Source organism: Solanum verrucosum, unplaced genomic scaffold (assembly GCF_900185275.1).
Source record: "Solanum verrucosum unplaced genomic scaffold, falcon-dt-bn FXZP01000022.1, whole genome shotgun sequence".
NCBI classification, from domain to species: domain Eukaryota; kingdom Viridiplantae; phylum Streptophyta; class Magnoliopsida; order Solanales; family Solanaceae; genus Solanum; species Solanum verrucosum.
The window spans coordinates 2672231-2690324 of NW_026020086.1; the positions used below are offsets into that span (position 1 = coordinate 2672231).

Genomic DNA, 18094 nt, shown 5'->3' on the forward strand with positions numbered 1-18094 from the left:
ATTGTTTTTAGCATGGAACACGAACCTGAAACCTCTCCTAATTGGTTATTCAACATAGAAACTCAAACTCGAAACCTCACATGATTAATTGTTTTTAGCATAGAAACTCGAACTTGAATCCTCTCCTAGATGATTATTTTCAACATAGAAACTCGAGCTCGAGACCTCTCCTGATTGATTGTTTTTAGCATTGTACTCAAACCTGAATCCTCTCCCTAATTGGATATTTTCAACATAGAAACTCAAACTCAAAACCTCACATAATTGATTGATTTTAGCATAGAAACTCAAACTTGAAACCTCTGCTAGTTGGTTATTTTCATCATAGAAACTCGAACTTGAGACCTCTCCTGATTGATTGTTTTTAACATGGAACTTGAACCTGAAACCTCTCCTAATTGGTTATTTTCAACATAGAAGCTCAAACTCGAAACCTCACATGATTAATTATTTTTAGCATAGAAACTCGAACCTGAATTCTCTCCTAGCTGGTTATTTTCAACATAGAAACTTGAGCTCGAGACCTCTCCTGATTGATTGTTTTAGCATTGTACTCAAACCTGAATCCTCTCCCTAATTGGTTATTTTCAACATAGAAACTCAAACTTGAAATCTCACATAATTGATTGTTTTTAGCGCGGAAACTCGAACCTGAATCCTCTCCTAGATAGTTATTTTGAACATAGTTCAAACTTGAGCTCGGGACCTCTCCCAATTGATTGTTTTTAGCATAGGAACTCGAACCTAAAACCTCTGTTTGGTTATTTTCAACATAGAAATTCAAACTCAAACCTTTCCTAATTAATTATTCTAGCATAGAAACTCAAACACAATGTCAATACCTCTCCCAATTGATTATTTTCAACATAGAAACTCAAACCGAGACCTCTCTTAGTATTTTTGGTCGTGTTTATTCCTTCATCGCTTACATATATGACATAGCAAGTGAAGAGTATATACCTAAATCAAAGATAAATTGATGCCTCGATTCCATGTACTCAAAAGTTGCCAAGTGTCCTTCTACCTGGCATCACCCCACCCCCTAAACACCCCCACCCTACTACCCCACCAATTTACACAGAGCAAAGCATCAATCTTCTCAGCTATGGCGCCTTCATCTTCTCTCATTTCTCTCTAATTGCTAGATTCCATACATATAGCCTTATGCTTTCAATTTACACAATCTTTTATGGTAACAAATAACTAGTTTTTAATTTGTTTCTATATCTATTTGTTATTTTTGTGGGATTTTTGGGTACTTAGAGATTAAAGATTCGATTTTTAGAGTCTTTTATAGGAGATTTGATACACGAAAGCTTGAATTTTGGTGGGTTTTTTCTGGAATTGGAAGATTCTTGAAAAGTTGGAAGCTTTGGTTGAAATCAGAATTCAAGAATGGCATTTTCTTTATAAGGTAATTTTACTGTTTTTTCATGTTTATTTGATTCATTTAGTTAATGGGGTGTGAGGTTGTTGAATTGTTTGTTTAATATTTGGAGCTTTTTTGGATTGTTTGAGCTGAAAGATTGGATTTTTTTGGGTTTTGGGAATGAATCGTTTGAGTTATATATGAACTATTTTGTGAATTTATTTGGTAATTGTGATAATACTGATGTGTAATGCTCATTTGGGTTTTTGATTTATTGCTAAATAGGGTTTGTAGAGTTTTGATTTGTTGGCTTAGTATTTGATGTGTTCTTGGATTGACTTGAGCTGAAGATTGGTGATTTTTATCTGTTGAATTCTGTTTAGTTTTATTTTGTTGGGAGAATTCTTGAATTTGAAGTAATTGGTGAATATTTCTAGGCTATTGATGATTCTTGGTGGACATGGTTGTTAACTTGCTCGAATTTTCAAGTAGCTGAATTTGGGTGTTTTTGAGGTGTGATTTTTGGAGTATTATGAGTTCTGATACTAACTCAGAACGTTCGGATTCTGACTGCTAAGTGAGAGAGCAGCAAGCTTTGTAACACTCCATGGATAGTCCCACAATGACCAACCCTGGTTCGGTTTCTAGTTCTAACGATGATACATCACGTGTTAAGTTTTTGTGTAGTTTCTCTGGAAGTATATTGCCCAGGCCACAGGATGGGAAGCTTCGGTATGTGGGTGGTGAGACAAGAATAGTGTGTGTTCCGCGTGATATTTCTTATGAGGAACTCATGGCTAAAATGAGGGAGATCTATGAGGGGGCAATGGTACTGAAGTATCAGCAGCCTGATGAGGATCTTGATGCTCTTGTCTCTGTAGTGAATGACGATGATGTGGTCAATATGATGGAGGAATACGATAAGTTGGATTCTGGTGATGGATTTACTAGGCTGAGGATCTTTCTGTTTTTGCACCCTGATCAAGATGGATCCTTGCATTTCTGTGATGGGGATGAGAGGGAAAATGAGAGAAGGTATGTGGATGCTTTGAATAGCCTTAATGAATCCCCAGATTACAGAACGGGACAACATAATGAATTTCAGGTTACAGGTCCATTAGATGATCTCCATGGTGCAGAGCAGTGCTTTAGTCAGATGACTCTTGATGGTAGTCTCCATAATTTGAGGAGTAACGAAGTGCCTATATCTCAGGTCAATTTGCGTCACCTTACAATACCACATTTGGGTATAGCTCAGCCCCAACAATCAGTTAATCAGAGGTATAATGAAATGGAGGCCCCATGGAGTCCAGCATACTATTCTCCTAGACAGCCGGGATACCTTGATCCACGGCCATTATCAGAGTTTCCTAATTCTCCTTCTTCGTCGCGGTACTATTCTCCATACCCTGAATTTCAAGAGAGAAATTTTGATAGATTGCCTGAAGAGTACAGTCGTCTTCAGGTTAATCATCCATCCCTATATGATCACCAGCCTCAATATACAGATAACGCACTATTATTTCCGAATGGACCTGTAGTAGACAAGGCTGGCTTTCCAGGCAACATCCTTCATGGTGCTACTGCATTCGAGGGGAACAGTATATGTGAGCATTGCCGAATGACTTTTCAGCGCAATCAGCCTCATCCTGATTCCTCTTGGAGGCCTGGAGAACATTCCCTTCTCGATACAGGAAATGGATTCCACCAGGTTGCAAACCCTTGTGCTGAGTGCCCACCAAAAAGAGAAATGTTCCCAGTGACTACAGATGCCAGTTTGCACCACTCATACTACCCTGTGGAACAAAATGATCTTCGCAGTCGCCAGGGCGACATTCATAGTCATGAAAGAGGATGGAGCGTGCAGCATCAACCAAATGCTCGAGTTGAGGAACCACAAATCCATGCGTCTGGAGCCGGTAGCAATTTGGTGGATGGCCATCAGGTCCTGGGACAAGGTCTTAATAATGAAGACCTTCGTCACATTCGAACTGGACGGGATCCTGGTAGTCAGGTATATCATGATCAGGTGGTAGGCACGGGATCTCAGATTCATCTTCCCTCTATGGAAGATCGTGGAGTTCGCTATGGAAACTCACCTTATGCTTATGGACCAGATACGGCATACCAGGTTCCTCAAGCAAATATGCCTGCACATTCTTTGTGGAGGAATATCCAAAACCCAAGTCATGGAGGTCCTTCTTACGAGGTTGGTAATTCACCACAGCTGGTTAATGGTTCTGCTAGTCCTGGATTTGTCAGGGGTATAATGGAAAGTATCCCTAGGTTGCAATCTGGGATGGAGAACCAAAATGCTTGGCTTGATTCTTCACAGAAAAAGATGGTCTTTGATGGTTTTTCTATTCCTGAATATTCTCTTGCACCATCCCAAAACTTGATCTCAAATGCTCACAACCAGGGAAATCAGCCCATGCATACTGTGGAAGCTATTCAGGCCCCAGGTGGCATGCAGACTATTGCAACTTTGCAGGATCCGGTGTTAAAATCTGATTCTGGACCTTTCTTTGGTGATAGGCCAGCTACGTTGAGTAGGTCTGGAATAAGGTTAACTGCTGATATATGTGCCAGCGAGAAGGAGAGTATTATTCACCAGGAAGGGGAACAACTATGTCCTTCAGGTTTGGCGGAAGTCTCTAATATATGCAGCAGCAGTCCAACCAAATCATTAATGGACACAATTCCACTTAACCCTGTATCTCCTGTGACCACTTTCCTGGAAAATGCTGTAAAAGAAGGTGTTTCTGCAGATACAGAGACTATTGATGCTTGCATAACTTATAAGAACGAGAAGCCGCAAAAGGATCAGCTGACTTCCTTATCTGATGAGATTCCTTCTGCAGAAAAGGTAGCATCACTAAGTGTCAAGGATGCAAAAGCCGAAGTCCAAGAAAATGCTGATTCCACTCATGAGCATGACACTGCTAAAGTGGCGCATGAGAATGATGCTGAGTTAGCTGTGAGGGTCATGATATTATTATTATTATCAGTGCATCATGTATGTTTTAAAAGACATTATTCTGTATGTAATACAATCTGTTGATTTACAGGATGACCAAGGGGGCTTGGAATTTGATTCAGACAATGACAATGTTAATAACTCCAAGATTGAGTCAACAAAGGCTGAGGAAGAAGCTATCGAGAAGGGATTGCAGGTTCTTAAAATCACTTCATTTTGCCTCCTCTTCCCTCACTGTTCTGAAACACTTCAATTCACATTGCAACTGTGATTCTTCTACGATTATGGGGAAGACTTTTCTAGATAAATCTTGTGTCATGTTAGCTGCTTCTTAGATTTTCCTGAGGAAATTGTACAGAAAAACCTTCTGCATTTATTTGTTTATGTTCTATTCATTTTTAGTGAATACTTTGTCAGGTTTTGTTTGCTTTGTACATCTTATTGGAATAAAACTATATGCATTGCTTTGTTACAGACAATCAAGAATGAAGATCTCGAGGAGATCCGGGAGTTGGGTTCTGGGACATATGGATCAGTTTTTCATGGAAAGTGGAAGGGGTCAGATGTCGCTATAAAGAGAATCAAAGCCAGTTGCTTTTCTGGTAGGCCATCTGATAGGGAGCGTCTGGTATGTCCTTAATATATACATATATTAATTTTTTCTCAAAACTTCTTGTCTGTAATTCTGTTCCAAATGTGGAATATAGTTGTTTGCACTAGATATTGCACTTGTTTCCGGCTGATAAGATGCTCAGGAGCTACCAAGGAGTAGTAATATTTTAGAACAGGCAATAAACCAAGTTCCTTTAAGGGTGGATGAGTGCCTGTGAAAATAGCTAAAGTTACTGCGAGTTGTGAGACAAATCTAATTTTACTACAATTTTCTAAATTGTCTGTAATTTAAGAAATTAACCTTTGACTCGGAGGTCTTAAAGCACACTGATGTCTGATCTAAAGAATATTCCCCCAGGTGAATCAAATTTTGGCTTAGGCAGTGAACTGTGAAGACATTCCTGTTCCGTGAACTATATCAATATGTAGTAGGTAGCACTGATTTCAACTGTCACTAGGTTATATTACAGTGAGATATGACACTTTCCCTCTTTATTTTCTCCTTTAAGATGACCACTTTTCATATCATATTTATTTTGAATGTCTACACAGTAAAAACATAAAGATCCATTATTATCCTAAACAAAGACGAGGAAGAATAAGCCATTTTGGTAGTTGTTATCCGGAATGTAGGGCTTTTGAGGAATGCCTTTACACTCATCATACTTTCTTGCATTTTTTTACTGTATCCTAGTATTAGGTAGATATTGTCAGTGTTGACAGGAAAAAGCCAGTTCTAACCTGTACACCTTCTAATCAGAAGTTTTGAACACTACTTTAGCCATTTTCTACCCAAATTAGGAAGAAAATAAGAGGAAGAAGTTGAAAAGAGGGACGTAAATGACATTGGCCAAGTGTGGTCAAAATTTGTATTACCACTTCTACTTGTGACTTTTGAGTTCTTATGGTGAAAATTAATTTGAAGCTACCCTTTGCTTATAGTGCCTCTTTGTTCCATTCTGTCTTTATTCTCCAGAATTAGTCTAGATTTTGTAGCCGATCGTAATGGCCTCTTCTATTCATTAGATTGCAGATTTCTGGAGGGAAGCTCTGACATTGAGTTCACTGCACCATCCAAATGTTGTTTCGTTTTACGGTGTAGTTCGTGATGGACCAGATGGATCTTTAGCAACTGTTACAGAATTCATGGTCAATGGATCATTGAAACAGTTCTTGCAGAAAAAGGACAGGTACTTTTTGCTTTTCAGATATCTAGAAGGTATCTTTCTGAGTTGGATTTATTGTTTTCCTACTTAATTTAAAGGACATTATCAATATTTCTAGATAGTCTAAATCCCCAACATATCTTTGCTAACAAAAATATTTAACAGGACTATTGATCGTCGTAAAAGGCTTATTATTGCCATGGATGCTGCTTTTGGTATGGAGTATCTGCATGGAAAAAACATTGTTCACTTTGATCTAAAATGTGAGAATCTGTTGGTAAATATGCGGGATCCACATCGACCCGTCTGCAAGGTATGATGAATGCTCATATACTCATATTTGATAGGCAATATCCTTGAGTGCCACATCCTAGTTGTTTAGATATTTCAGTATCATTATACAACAACATATCCTGTGTAGTTCCTCTAGTGAGGTCTGGAGTGGAGAGGGGTAGTGTGTACACAGACCTTAACCCTACCGTGGGAGGTAGATAGTCTGTTTTCGATAGATAGACCGTTGGCTCAACAAAGTAACAGGATGTGAAGAAACCAAGACAGAATACTACACAAGGCATGACAAAGCATTCTGAAAAAGGAACAGTAACTTCGACAAAATAATTCGATGAGCGAATTACAAGGGACAATATATAGTAAATGAAATCAAAGGAACAAGAACCTACAAGAGTAATACTACGACTACTGGTATAGAAGGATAAGCAAGACTACACTCAACTACCCACTAACATACAAGAACCTATTTTCAGTACCATTATCTGAAGCTAAAAAGACATTTAGATTTGTTGAGCTCAGTAAAGCTGTAGCTCTCGTACTGTATTGGATCGGTAGTTCCTGACACAACATTTCTTTACCTTTAGATTGGTGATCTTGGCCTATCAAAGGTGAAACAACACACCTTGGTCTCAGGAGGTGTTCGTGGCACTTTACCCTGGATGGCACCAGAGCTCCTAAGTGGAAAAACTAAGGTGACAGAGAAGGTAATGTCTTGTCTTTAGATGTGGTAGTCATCTTTCGGTGTGTGCTCTTTCATGAAGTGATCGTTATATTTTTTGTGATGCAGATTGATGTTTATTCTTTTGGAATTGTTATGTGGGAGTTGCTCACTGGTGATGAACCATATGCAGATATGCATTGTGCTTCAATAATAGGTATGTGCCCATTTCTTAATACTTGTTTTTCCTTTTCACTTTGTTTGCTAGAGAAATCAATCTCTGTCTACTTGCTTGACTTCCCTACCTTTCCTCAAAACAAATGCTTTTAGCGAATCACCGCCCCAAAAAGGAATTAAAAAAGAATTAGACAAATTCAGAAATATAGCAGGATGTCTTATGAGTATGCTCAAACTGCTATTGGAATTGTTATGTAGAAAACCTCGGTTACCTCAAGTTATAGAGGTTATATACATAGTGTTTTGATGGAGAAAACCTCTGTTACTTGAGGGATTACTCATGTTTTTTCTTTCAATGATATATAGGAGGAATTGTTAACAATACACTGCGTCCCCAAATTCCAACATGGTGTGATCCCGAATGGAAAGCGCTAATGGAGAGCTGTTGGGGCCCTGATCCTGCAGAGAGGCCATCATTCTCAGAAATCTCTCAGAAATTGAGAACTATGGCAGCGGCAATGAATGTCAAATGATACTGTTGCCATACTCGCTCCTTCCAATATAGTCATTTACATATTGACCGATAAAGATCAAAATAAATGGTATCCCGTGTTTTCGCTTCAAAGTTGTTATCGCTATAATAAACTTATATATGTTTTCCCGTCCGATGACTTCATATGCCTATTTATATTATGAAGCCATTGCAACTCGGACGTTCTAGCAGCCTATTTACTGTGATCTCGAAGCAGATTAGTACGTTTATCCATCTTCTTCATCCAGGAACTTATTTTCTGGGAAAGACCACCGGTGTTGGCTGGTATTTCAACTTTGTGAAGGTCGGTATATGTTAACGTGCTATTGCAGTTCATTCAGATATTGATTTTTGTTGTTTCAGATATCTGTTGGAACTGGTAAAGGCAGTTGTACATAGATTAATGACAATTTATACATCTGAAGTTATATGAATTTTCAATTTCTGTATCACATTAACATCCACCTGAATTTTGTAGTGTTATATGCACAAATTTAGTCTCTTGAAGAACTATAAATACTTTCTATCAGTATAATTTATCTTGATATAACATGTTTTGCGTCGTGATTATATAAATATATTTTACGATGTTGGTGCATAGATGCGAATCTCTTTCGTATATCATGCTTTATATTTGTCGCACCCTAAATCTGAAGAATCGAACATGCATCCGATGCTATATGTAATAATTTACAGGGCCTTACAGTATTTCTTGCATACATGTGTATGTGATGCAGTAGGTCAATAACCTACAAAATTTCATGTCTCAGAGTTGGATCAAAGCGGACAATACCTTAATAGTTGAGCTTCGATTTGTTGCATAGTTTTTTCGATTATGGCTTGTTAAGACGATTCATTTTGTATATGGAGTACTAATAGTACTTCATGTTCTATCTCTACTCTTTCAAATTTATCGAAAAAGCATGTCTCGGTTTCAAGTTAGTCAAAATTTTTGATTAGTATACTTTTGATTATTGATCTATCAAAAATCTCTTTTTTCTCTAATTGAAATATCCTTAAAGATTAGTATCATAGGATTTGAAATTCGATGAATAATGAGTCTGTATGTTTATCCTTCTTCATCGGTTCATCCTAATACCATCATATATAATAGATTTGAACTCATTACATGCGCCTTCTTTACATATCACATACTATGGTAGCTTCACATATCACATACTATTGTAGAAGGATAACAAAAATCTCTCTTTTATACAAGCTAACTAAAGCTTTTGTATCAAAAGTATACATTAATGATTGTCCTCTTACCTTTGCTACTAACTCTCTTTTATGTGCTTTTCTATCTTATTGTTTAGCTTTTCAAGGATATAATCCCTTTATCTAACCTAAAAAAAGATGCATGAAACTAAACATAAAGTTATTAACAACACTTAATTTGCCCAAACTTTATGATATTTTATAAAAATATACACAAAAAAGATTGATACTATATTATTGTCCCAATCTACCAAACCAACCTAATTAGACAAGCTAGTGTTTGTATAAACACCTAGTTGACTTAATTCCCTTTTTTTTCATATATTATTTTATTTTATTAGTTTCTTGATATTTGCATGGACCAATTAGATTAAAAAGAGAATTTTAATTAAAAAAATATTATAAATAGTAAAATAAAAGGTCAAATTCCATTACATCATCATTAATTCTACTTGTTGATCTTTCTAGAAAGTAAGAAACTGCATTTTTTGTTTTTTTTTTTTAAACTTTTTTTGTGTACCTAATACACGGCATTGTACTTTTCAATAAAAAGTCAAATTCATGTACATGCTCATTTTGACTTGCCATATGTCAAGTGAAAATATTTAGAGTAAAACAGTAAAGAAAATAATTAAAAAATAAGGGTCATTTGCCCCCTATTTTGTGATAATTTTTAATTTATGTCCTTGTGACCGAATAACTTTTTTGTAGGATATAAATTTATATTTTCATATCATAATGTCCTTCAATATATGTTTGAACATGACTTTAATTTCTAAAGAACATATTCTGTTAATGAACAACAAAAAATAAAGATTACTCCATTTAATATAAAGAGCAAAACATATGATTTTATGAAGTATATTACCACATTTGTTTGACTTTTAACAACTAACCATATTGTGAATATTGGGATTTAGAGAAACAAACCATTAATAACATCGACGGAACCACGAATTTTACTTATAAAATTCAAACTATGAACATACAAAACATACAAAGAAATTAAGGAGATTCATCATATCTATTATACTGTATAAAAATAATAATTTTGAGTTTGTATATGCAGTGTAAGGTTTTCGTGAAGAGGGCCGGATAAACTTCCTTGCACCTCCCTACCTCCACTCATCATGTGTGCTTGAATGAATGAGATTCCTCTATGCTTAATTGAAGGTTTCAAGTTCGAGCTTCTTTCTAATAGAGAACATTTTCTTTTAAAATACGCCATACGCTACTCAGATTTGATCAATTAATTAGGTTAATAAATTTAGAATACAAGATATTTTGTGATAACTTAATTATAAAGTGATCAAAGGGATAAGGCCAAGTAAATTTCCTTGGATGCCACATTATGATATAATTCATTATGGGTTTGTTAAAATGAGGGGTTGACAATGGTAACATATGAGTTAAAAAATTGAAGGATTAGGAATACTCAAATTATGCTAAGCTATTTTTTATTCTTTTATATAGTATTATCCAACAAAAAGTGCATGAAGTGATAATAACACTTATATTAATTTATGATTGCACATTAATTATTGTTGAAGAAAAACAAAAGTCATTAAAGGTCTCCTTCAAAGAATATTTGGTTATAGATTGTATAGAAAATTAATTATTTTAAAAGTTTAATTATGTGTATCAAGAGTCCACATATTAGGGCATATTTGTCAACCCTATTGTAATTAAGGCCATATAATATATTTTTTCTGAGTCCTAGGTCTATATACAATGCCTTATAATATTTAAATTAAATAAATTAATTTCCCTTAATTCCCTAATGTCACTTTCATTAATCTCTGTCTTGTGGGTGATCATAGTATCATAATTTAATTATATAACTTGAAATAATAGTCATAATCTACTTTATTATATGAACGTTTTTTTTTTTTTTTTTTTTTTTTTTTATGACAAGGAAAACCCGCAGCCGCTATCCTTTGGGTGCGCACAGGGTAAAACCCCCGCTCCTATGCAATAGCTCGCAAACCACATAGGAGAGGTAACCCACACTAGGCAAGCCCGGTGCGACGAGCTCGATCCAGAAGGCAAACCCCTTGCTTTCGCAAGTAAGGGGTTTCGAACTTGAGACCTCCAACATGAAAGTCCCAAGCCCAAACCACTGGGCCACCCCTAAGGGTTGAACGTTTTTATTCATATTTATGAACATCGTTAAGTGGATAAAAATATGAAACTTATTAATATAGTTCTATTTTCATATAGGTTCAACGAAACTCAACAACTTGGGGTGTAAATGAATGGTTTTAAATTGAAAATTAATTATTTGAACACTAATATAAGTTCAAAAGCACTTTTTCTAAATAAAAAAAAAAAACCTTTCTACTCACCCTCTTATTCTACACTATTTGCAGATTCATATTATGATTTTTCCCAATTTTCTTTCACACAAAATTAATAAAAACTACACCTTTTAGCCTTAGGTAGCTTATGATAATTGAGATTCCATAAGTCAAAAGACACATACTTAGCATAAAAAAATTAAAACTAATCAATCACTTGTACTATATGAGAGATTAATTAGGAAAATGAATAAATATTGTGGGGTTGTTTTGGTAGACAAAAAAGGTATTGTGTCCTAGCTAGATATTAATTAGGTGCATCAAGATCAACATGGCTTGTGGTGTAGTGGTGAGATTGCTTTACCCTTAATCAGAGGTCTCGAGTTTGAGCCTTGGGTATGTTGAAAATCTTGTTATGGGAGCGCCACTCCTAAATGGGTCCTGTAGTGCGAGATTCAAATTTAATTAAAGCTCCAATATGGACTCCAGACACCAAGCCAGGAAAAAAATTAAGTGTATAAAGTAAAGTCAAATTAAGCTAACACCAATGATGCAACATTATTATTTTTGGTGTTTAGCCAACAAACAGCCATACTTATCTTGTTATATTATCAATAATACTAAAAGCTATTGATGATATGATATTTTCACCATTTTTTGGTACTTGTCACCATATATATATATATATATATATAGTCTATTTCGTATAGAAAATATTTAGTTCAGTTAAACCCGTAATTAAGCATATATTTGCTAATTGCCAAGCTAGATACTTTCTATATCTCAATTTATGTATCATACTTTCCATTACAATATGTCCCAAAATGAATCATGTGTCATATTTCTTTATTTAGAGAAAAAAAAAACTTTGAACTTTCTATTTTACTTTCAATGAGATGATTTATAGACACGCAAATGTTTATGACTAATTTCATATCACAAAATTCAAAGAGTCTTTCTTCTTCTTCTTCTTCTTCTTCTTCTTCTTCTTCTTTTTTTCTTAAACTTTGTATTCAGTCAAACACCATTATATAAATTGGGATAAAATGAATAAGAAATTTAAAAAGTTTACCAAATAACCGTTCACCAATCCAATCACTTGAACTAAAAATAGTTGCCGAAGATATAACATATGTATGTATAGTCCATATTAATTAATGTATAATCATGTATATACTTTATATATCAGTATAACTATTAATGTATACTCATGTATATACTTTTTATATAAATATAATTACTAGAAAAAGTAAACGATAAATCCGACCAACTATTTAATCATGTAAAGAGATCCATATTAATTTAGGTACATAAAGTAAAGTCAATTAAGCTAGCACCAATGATACCACATCATATATTTAGGTATATATGTTTAGCCAACATAGAGCCATACTTATCTTGTTATAAATATAATTTTTTAATATAATAATTATTTATAAGACAAGTGTTGATGATGCATGAAAATTGATTAATGTTTAGTGTCAATGGAGAGAGAGAGAGATATTCTTGTTTATAAATAAAGACAAACAGAAACATGTTTTCTTGTTCCTAAAGATCTGACTCAATTTGATTACTAATTAATTAATTTATTAAAACACCTTTAGAAATTTTGTTAGTTTTCTTCTTGTTATTTCTATGCAAGTGAGGTTCTTTGGACCTCTTTTCCCTCTAATAATCTTTTTAATATACATAACAAATGTTTTTATTAGGACATAATATAATATGATGTAGTAGAGGGACCAAGGTCAATGAAGTTCTAATATTCTCTCTCTGAAAAAAAAACTTTGATTTTTCTTAGAATAAATATTCATTTATTGTTTTCTTACGTTTTCTCGGAGGGGAAGGGATAAAGTCTCCGTATATTCTATAATCTTTAAAATGAACGGGAGCCATGCCTTAGGCGCAAAGAGTGGTCCATTTCAAACTCTTCGCTGAAAATTATATATGTGGTATACGATGGTTAAATTTTAGCTGTTAATTGTTATGATGTGTATATGTAATTTTGAAACATTCTTAACACAACTAACAAAAAATTTGCACACTCTTTATCAAATTTCTGGCTGCGTCACTACATGCTCCCCAAACTCTATTTATAGTATTACGTATCGTGGGTATGTTATTATTGTTATTATATTGATGGTGTATAATGCTAAAAAATGTGAATTTATCGATGGAAATTTTCCGAGGAATGTATGTCGAAAATATGAGATTTTTGACAGAATATAAGTCGAAAAAGCCTAAGACGAAAATCGTGTTTTTAGTAGTGGTAAGTTGGTTAAAAGGTAGTTAGAGGTAATCTATTGAACAAATCGATTAACAATCTAAAACAAATGATCAATAACATGTTAAATTACACTGACGATATTTAAAATTTATTATATACGCATATAACATAATATCAAGAGATAATTCCATGTTCTTGATTGAAAACCCTAGCCAAGTTGTTTTAAATAGGGTGTCTGAAAGCAACAAATAATTAATGTAAATTATCGTTAATGCCGTAATTAGCGACTTAACTGGTTGATATATATGAGAAGATGTTATTAATTTATTGTATTAAAGAAGACTTATAAGGTACGTTTATATGATGGGGCTGAATAGAAAATGACTATTACACTATTTCTTTTTATTTTATTAAATATAATAATTCATCACGATTTTGTACTAATCAACTTATTTGAAAATTAGAGTTTAGTTTATAGCCCAATTTTATGTAAATGCATGTCGTTCACTTACCTAGTTCTTCCTTTGTTTACCGTTAATGCACTTATCGTAATATTTATTTTTGCTATATTATTTTGTTTTCTCCATTATTTTCAACATGACATTTTACCATCATATTTCCTTTTTCAAATCTGATATGTAATATATATGTTATGGTTTTCATGAGCCGAGAGTCTTTCGAAAATATTTTTTTTACCCTCACAAAATATAGGGATAAAGTCTGTGACTTTGCGTACACATCATCCTCTCTCGACCCCACCTATGAAATTACATTGGGTATATATGTGTTGTTGTGTTAGAAATATTCCGGTAATAGAACTCTACTAACCGACTTTCGTTCGCAAGAACAATCGGTCCATCAAACAATAATATCATCATATTCAATGTAATTTCACAAGTAAAATCTGTTGAAGGTAGAACATACACACACCTTAATGTTATCTTAATTTATGTGTGAAAAATTGTCTTTGATAGTCACTCGACTCGATAGAAAAGAAAATGAATATTAATAAATTGTCAATATATGCATGTTGGCCGACATAAAATGTCTATCAAGTTAGAGTCCAAATAGTTTTACCCACATAAATATGTCGCTCCATCTCAATTTATTTCACTTTTTTTTTTCATTATTGTTTAAGCAATTTTTCATCAAATTCCCAAACAAATCATTTGCTCTAAAATTTAAAGGGGTTTATAATGTCCCAAATAGTTTCACCTATTCTCTTAAGGTTTTGGAATATAGATTGAACGCTCAAATTCTTTCACATGATATCAGAGTCAAATTTTTGTAAACTTCACTCAATTTAGTTCATCGAGCCACTATCTGAAAAAATAATACACTTATCCCTCTCGAAAGGACTTTCAAAGAGGTTTATAATAGCCTAAGTCATTTCCGTCATTACTTTCGATTGAACGCTCAAATACTTTTATAAATGAATAAACAAAGAATGAAACATGATCTAAACATGATACTGCATATCTATTTCAAGAATATTTTAATTAGATCATCGAACATTTTTCTTACTCGTAAAATATTCGATACGCACACAATAATATTTTTGAAGAATTCGACGAGCATAAGTAAATATAAAAAATGTTAGGGCACCGTTGGCGACAAACTAAAAGGATGGAGCCTTCTTTAGAATTTCATCCACATAATAAAATAACATATAATGAGAAAAAGATACACAATTTTAATATTATATTTTGAGAGAAATTTGCAATAGTAAGTTGTCATGTTATTAATAAAATAATATTAGTAGTAAGCTAATCCAAAAATGACAGATAAAACCCTAGAGAAATGAGAAGACTTTTTTGGTTTTTCAAAAGTATGACATCATTGATCATCCACTCTTTTTCTACCTATAAAATCAAGTCTTCTCTTCCCAAAATATTTCAAACCAACAATTATCACAAAATATTTCAAGTATTAACAAAGAATTTTGGAAGAAAAAAATTCATTAGAAGCAACAAAAAATAAATTAAATCTAAATATGGGGAGAGCTCCATGTTGTGACAAAGCAAATGTGAAAAAAGGACCATGGTCACCAGAAGAAGATGCAACACTAAAGGCATATATTGAAGAAAATGGCACTGGTAACAATTGGATTGCTCTTCCCCAAAAAATAGGTATCAAATTCTTCTATTTGTCTCTCTATGCATCGATTGTTTCGATCGAAAAATACCTTTAAAATGATTTTTTGGGTTTAAGAAAGACCTAAAGGAAACTTATTTTGGAATTGAGATGTAGTTGTTGTTGTTGTCGTAGGGGATAAGTAAGAACTAAGACACATGGAAATTTATTAGAATTTAAACCTTAATTATTGAGAGTTTTTCAAGACTACTTTGATTGATGATTTTCTAAAAAAATAGTTTTTATGGCTTAACAAAGACCTACAAATAATCCTTTGAAACTTGTTTGGGATTGAGATGTATTAGTTGTTGTTAGGGCTTAAGACACATGCAAATTTTATAAAATTTTAAAACTTAATTATTGGGATTTTTTTTTTTGGAGTAATTTGATTAATTGATGATGTTTAAAAGATATTTTTTAATTTTAGGGCTTAAGAAAAACCTAAAAATCCTCGAAAACTTGCTTGTAACTGAGACGTTGTTATTGTTGTTGTAGGGCTTAAGAGATGTGGGAAGAGTTGCAGGCTAAGATGGTTGAATTACTTAAGACCTAATATTAAACATGGTGGATTTACTGAAGAAGAAGACAATATCATTTGTAGCCTCTATATTAGTATTGGCAGCAGGTAATATATTTATCTCTTTCTTTCATTTCATAGATAAACACAAAACAATAACAACAAAAAGTAATGGAAATCCAACTAAATTACTTTGTCCTTTAGTTCTTGTTGTTAAGAGATAATTGTTATGAATTAATTTCTCTCTTCTCTATAAGATTTGTAAGACCTTTACTTCATGTTTCTTGCTCATGATCCTCAAGGTTTAACTTTGTTTAAGTATGTGACGATCATCGCATCTGAAAGCGTGTTAAGTTGTCAGAGAAAATAATCTTTTATTTACCTAATTATATTATGTATCAAAACAGTCTTTATTTGATTATGTCTAAAACCCTGTTTAAATCTTCGACCATCTCATATGAAAGTTTAGGCTAATAGAGATCATATTATTAGTCCTCTTAGACCTTTTCTTCATGTTGCTTGTTGATGATCCAAATTACTTTCTCAGGGTTTAACTTTGTTTAAGTATGTGATGACCATCCCATCTGAAAGAGTGATTAAGCTGTTTTAGATAGCATACTTCTGATTATTTAATTATATTGTGTATCAAAACGAACTTAATCTGATTGTGTTTAGAACCCTTTTTTTGTGAAAACTTTAGGTGGTCTATAATAGCTGCACAACTTCCTGGAAGAACAGACAATGATATCAAGAATTACTGGAACACTAGACTTAAGAAGAAGCTTCTTGGAAAAAGAAAACAATCTCAAATGAATAGATTATTGCTTGCTAATGGTGGCCAAGATCTTAAGGACATAAATGGATTAGAAGAAAATTCATTATTACAAAACCTAAGCAACTCAGCTCTAGAAAGGCTTCAACTTCATATGCAACTTCAAACACTACAAAACCCTCTTTCTTTCTATAATAATCCATCACTTTGGCCTAAGTTAACCCCTCTCCAACAAAAAATGATCCAAACCCTACAAGCTAATGGTTTAAATGAGAATCAATCACCCCTTTACACACCGATAAACCCTAGTGAAAACCATGCTCATGAACTAGGGCAAAAAGTTGGGAGAAATGAATATGCTAGTACTACTTTCAAGGTGAATGATCAAGTGGAAAAAAGTAGTCCAATTAATGACTTTAACAACAATCAAAAAAATGTTCTTGACACAAACATAGGACAAGAAAACATGAAAGAGGTCCAAATTCAGGGCGTTCAGGGTTTCACTCAGCTGGAGATTGATAGCCTAATTCTCAACAACAAGGGATCAATAGGCCTAAACATGCATTCAGAGAATCAACAAATAGGTTCCGAATTCGATTGCTTTAAAGAGATGGATGATGGATCAAGGGACAATATGGCATGGTGGTCTAATGATTTTGATACAAATACAGCTTCTTCATCAAATTCTTGGGGTTCATCCTCAAATATTCTTCAGAATTCTCATGAAGGAATGTATCAAGATTATGCACTAGGGTATAATTTGCAATAATAGATATATAATTATGAGGGTGTAGAGAGGTAATATTTGATAAATATTGCAAGGGGGAAATAGGGAAAGCTTGTGAGTAAATTAATTAAATGTTGTAAATTTTTTTGTGTGAATAATGCTTTCTCTTTGTCATCTAGCTAGCCAAATAACTTGTATGACATGACTGTCAATTACTTTTTTGTTTTGTGTTATCTTAATGTAAAACATATAGTAATATTATGCATCTAATTAAGTCCATTTTGAGAGTTAACATATTCAATTCACGAATCAAAAACCTATCTCCACAACTAGCTCTAGTTTGAATATGTATATTATACACTTAGTCGTGGAACATTCTAAGTATTTACTTTAAGCTAAGGCTCGTTCTTGTATATATATCTCG

General features: G+C 33.6%; 2 protein-coding genes across 4 annotated transcripts; both read left to right on the top strand.

Annotated features, from left to right (window-relative positions):
- The first annotated feature begins 1088 nt into the window (after nucleotides 1-1088).
- On the top strand, nucleotides 1089-8234 carry LOC125824471 (serine/threonine-protein kinase ppk1). 3 transcript variants are annotated; one of them, XM_049503852.1, is made up of 9 exons: nucleotides 1089-1414; nucleotides 1655-4352; nucleotides 4438-4542; nucleotides 4822-4974; nucleotides 5985-6148; nucleotides 6290-6437; nucleotides 7000-7119; nucleotides 7203-7290; nucleotides 7617-8234. In XM_049503852.1, exons 2-9 carry the CDS (start codon nucleotides 1977-1979, stop codon nucleotides 7781-7783), a joined length of 3321 nt encoding a protein of 1106 aa, XP_049359809.1. In that variant the 5' UTR covers nucleotides 1089-1414; nucleotides 1655-1976; the 3' UTR covers nucleotides 7784-8234. The 3 variants fall into 3 exon arrangements, with proteins under 3 accessions (XP_049359809.1, XP_049359808.1, XP_049359810.1); XM_049503851.1 differs by having other exon boundaries at nucleotides 1807-4352; XM_049503853.1 differs by having other exon boundaries at nucleotides 1091-1414; nucleotides 1807-4346.
- Nucleotides 8235-15497: 7263 nt separating this feature from the next.
- Nucleotides 15498-17738, top strand: LOC125824521 (transcription factor MYB36). The gene is made up of 3 exons (XM_049503916.1): nucleotides 15498-15650; nucleotides 16150-16279; nucleotides 16872-17738. Exons 1-3 carry the CDS (start codon nucleotides 15515-15517, stop codon nucleotides 17710-17712), a joined length of 1107 nt encoding a protein of 368 aa, XP_049359873.1. The 5' UTR covers nucleotides 15498-15514; the 3' UTR covers nucleotides 17713-17738.
- Nucleotides 17739-18094: the final 356 nt, after the last annotated feature.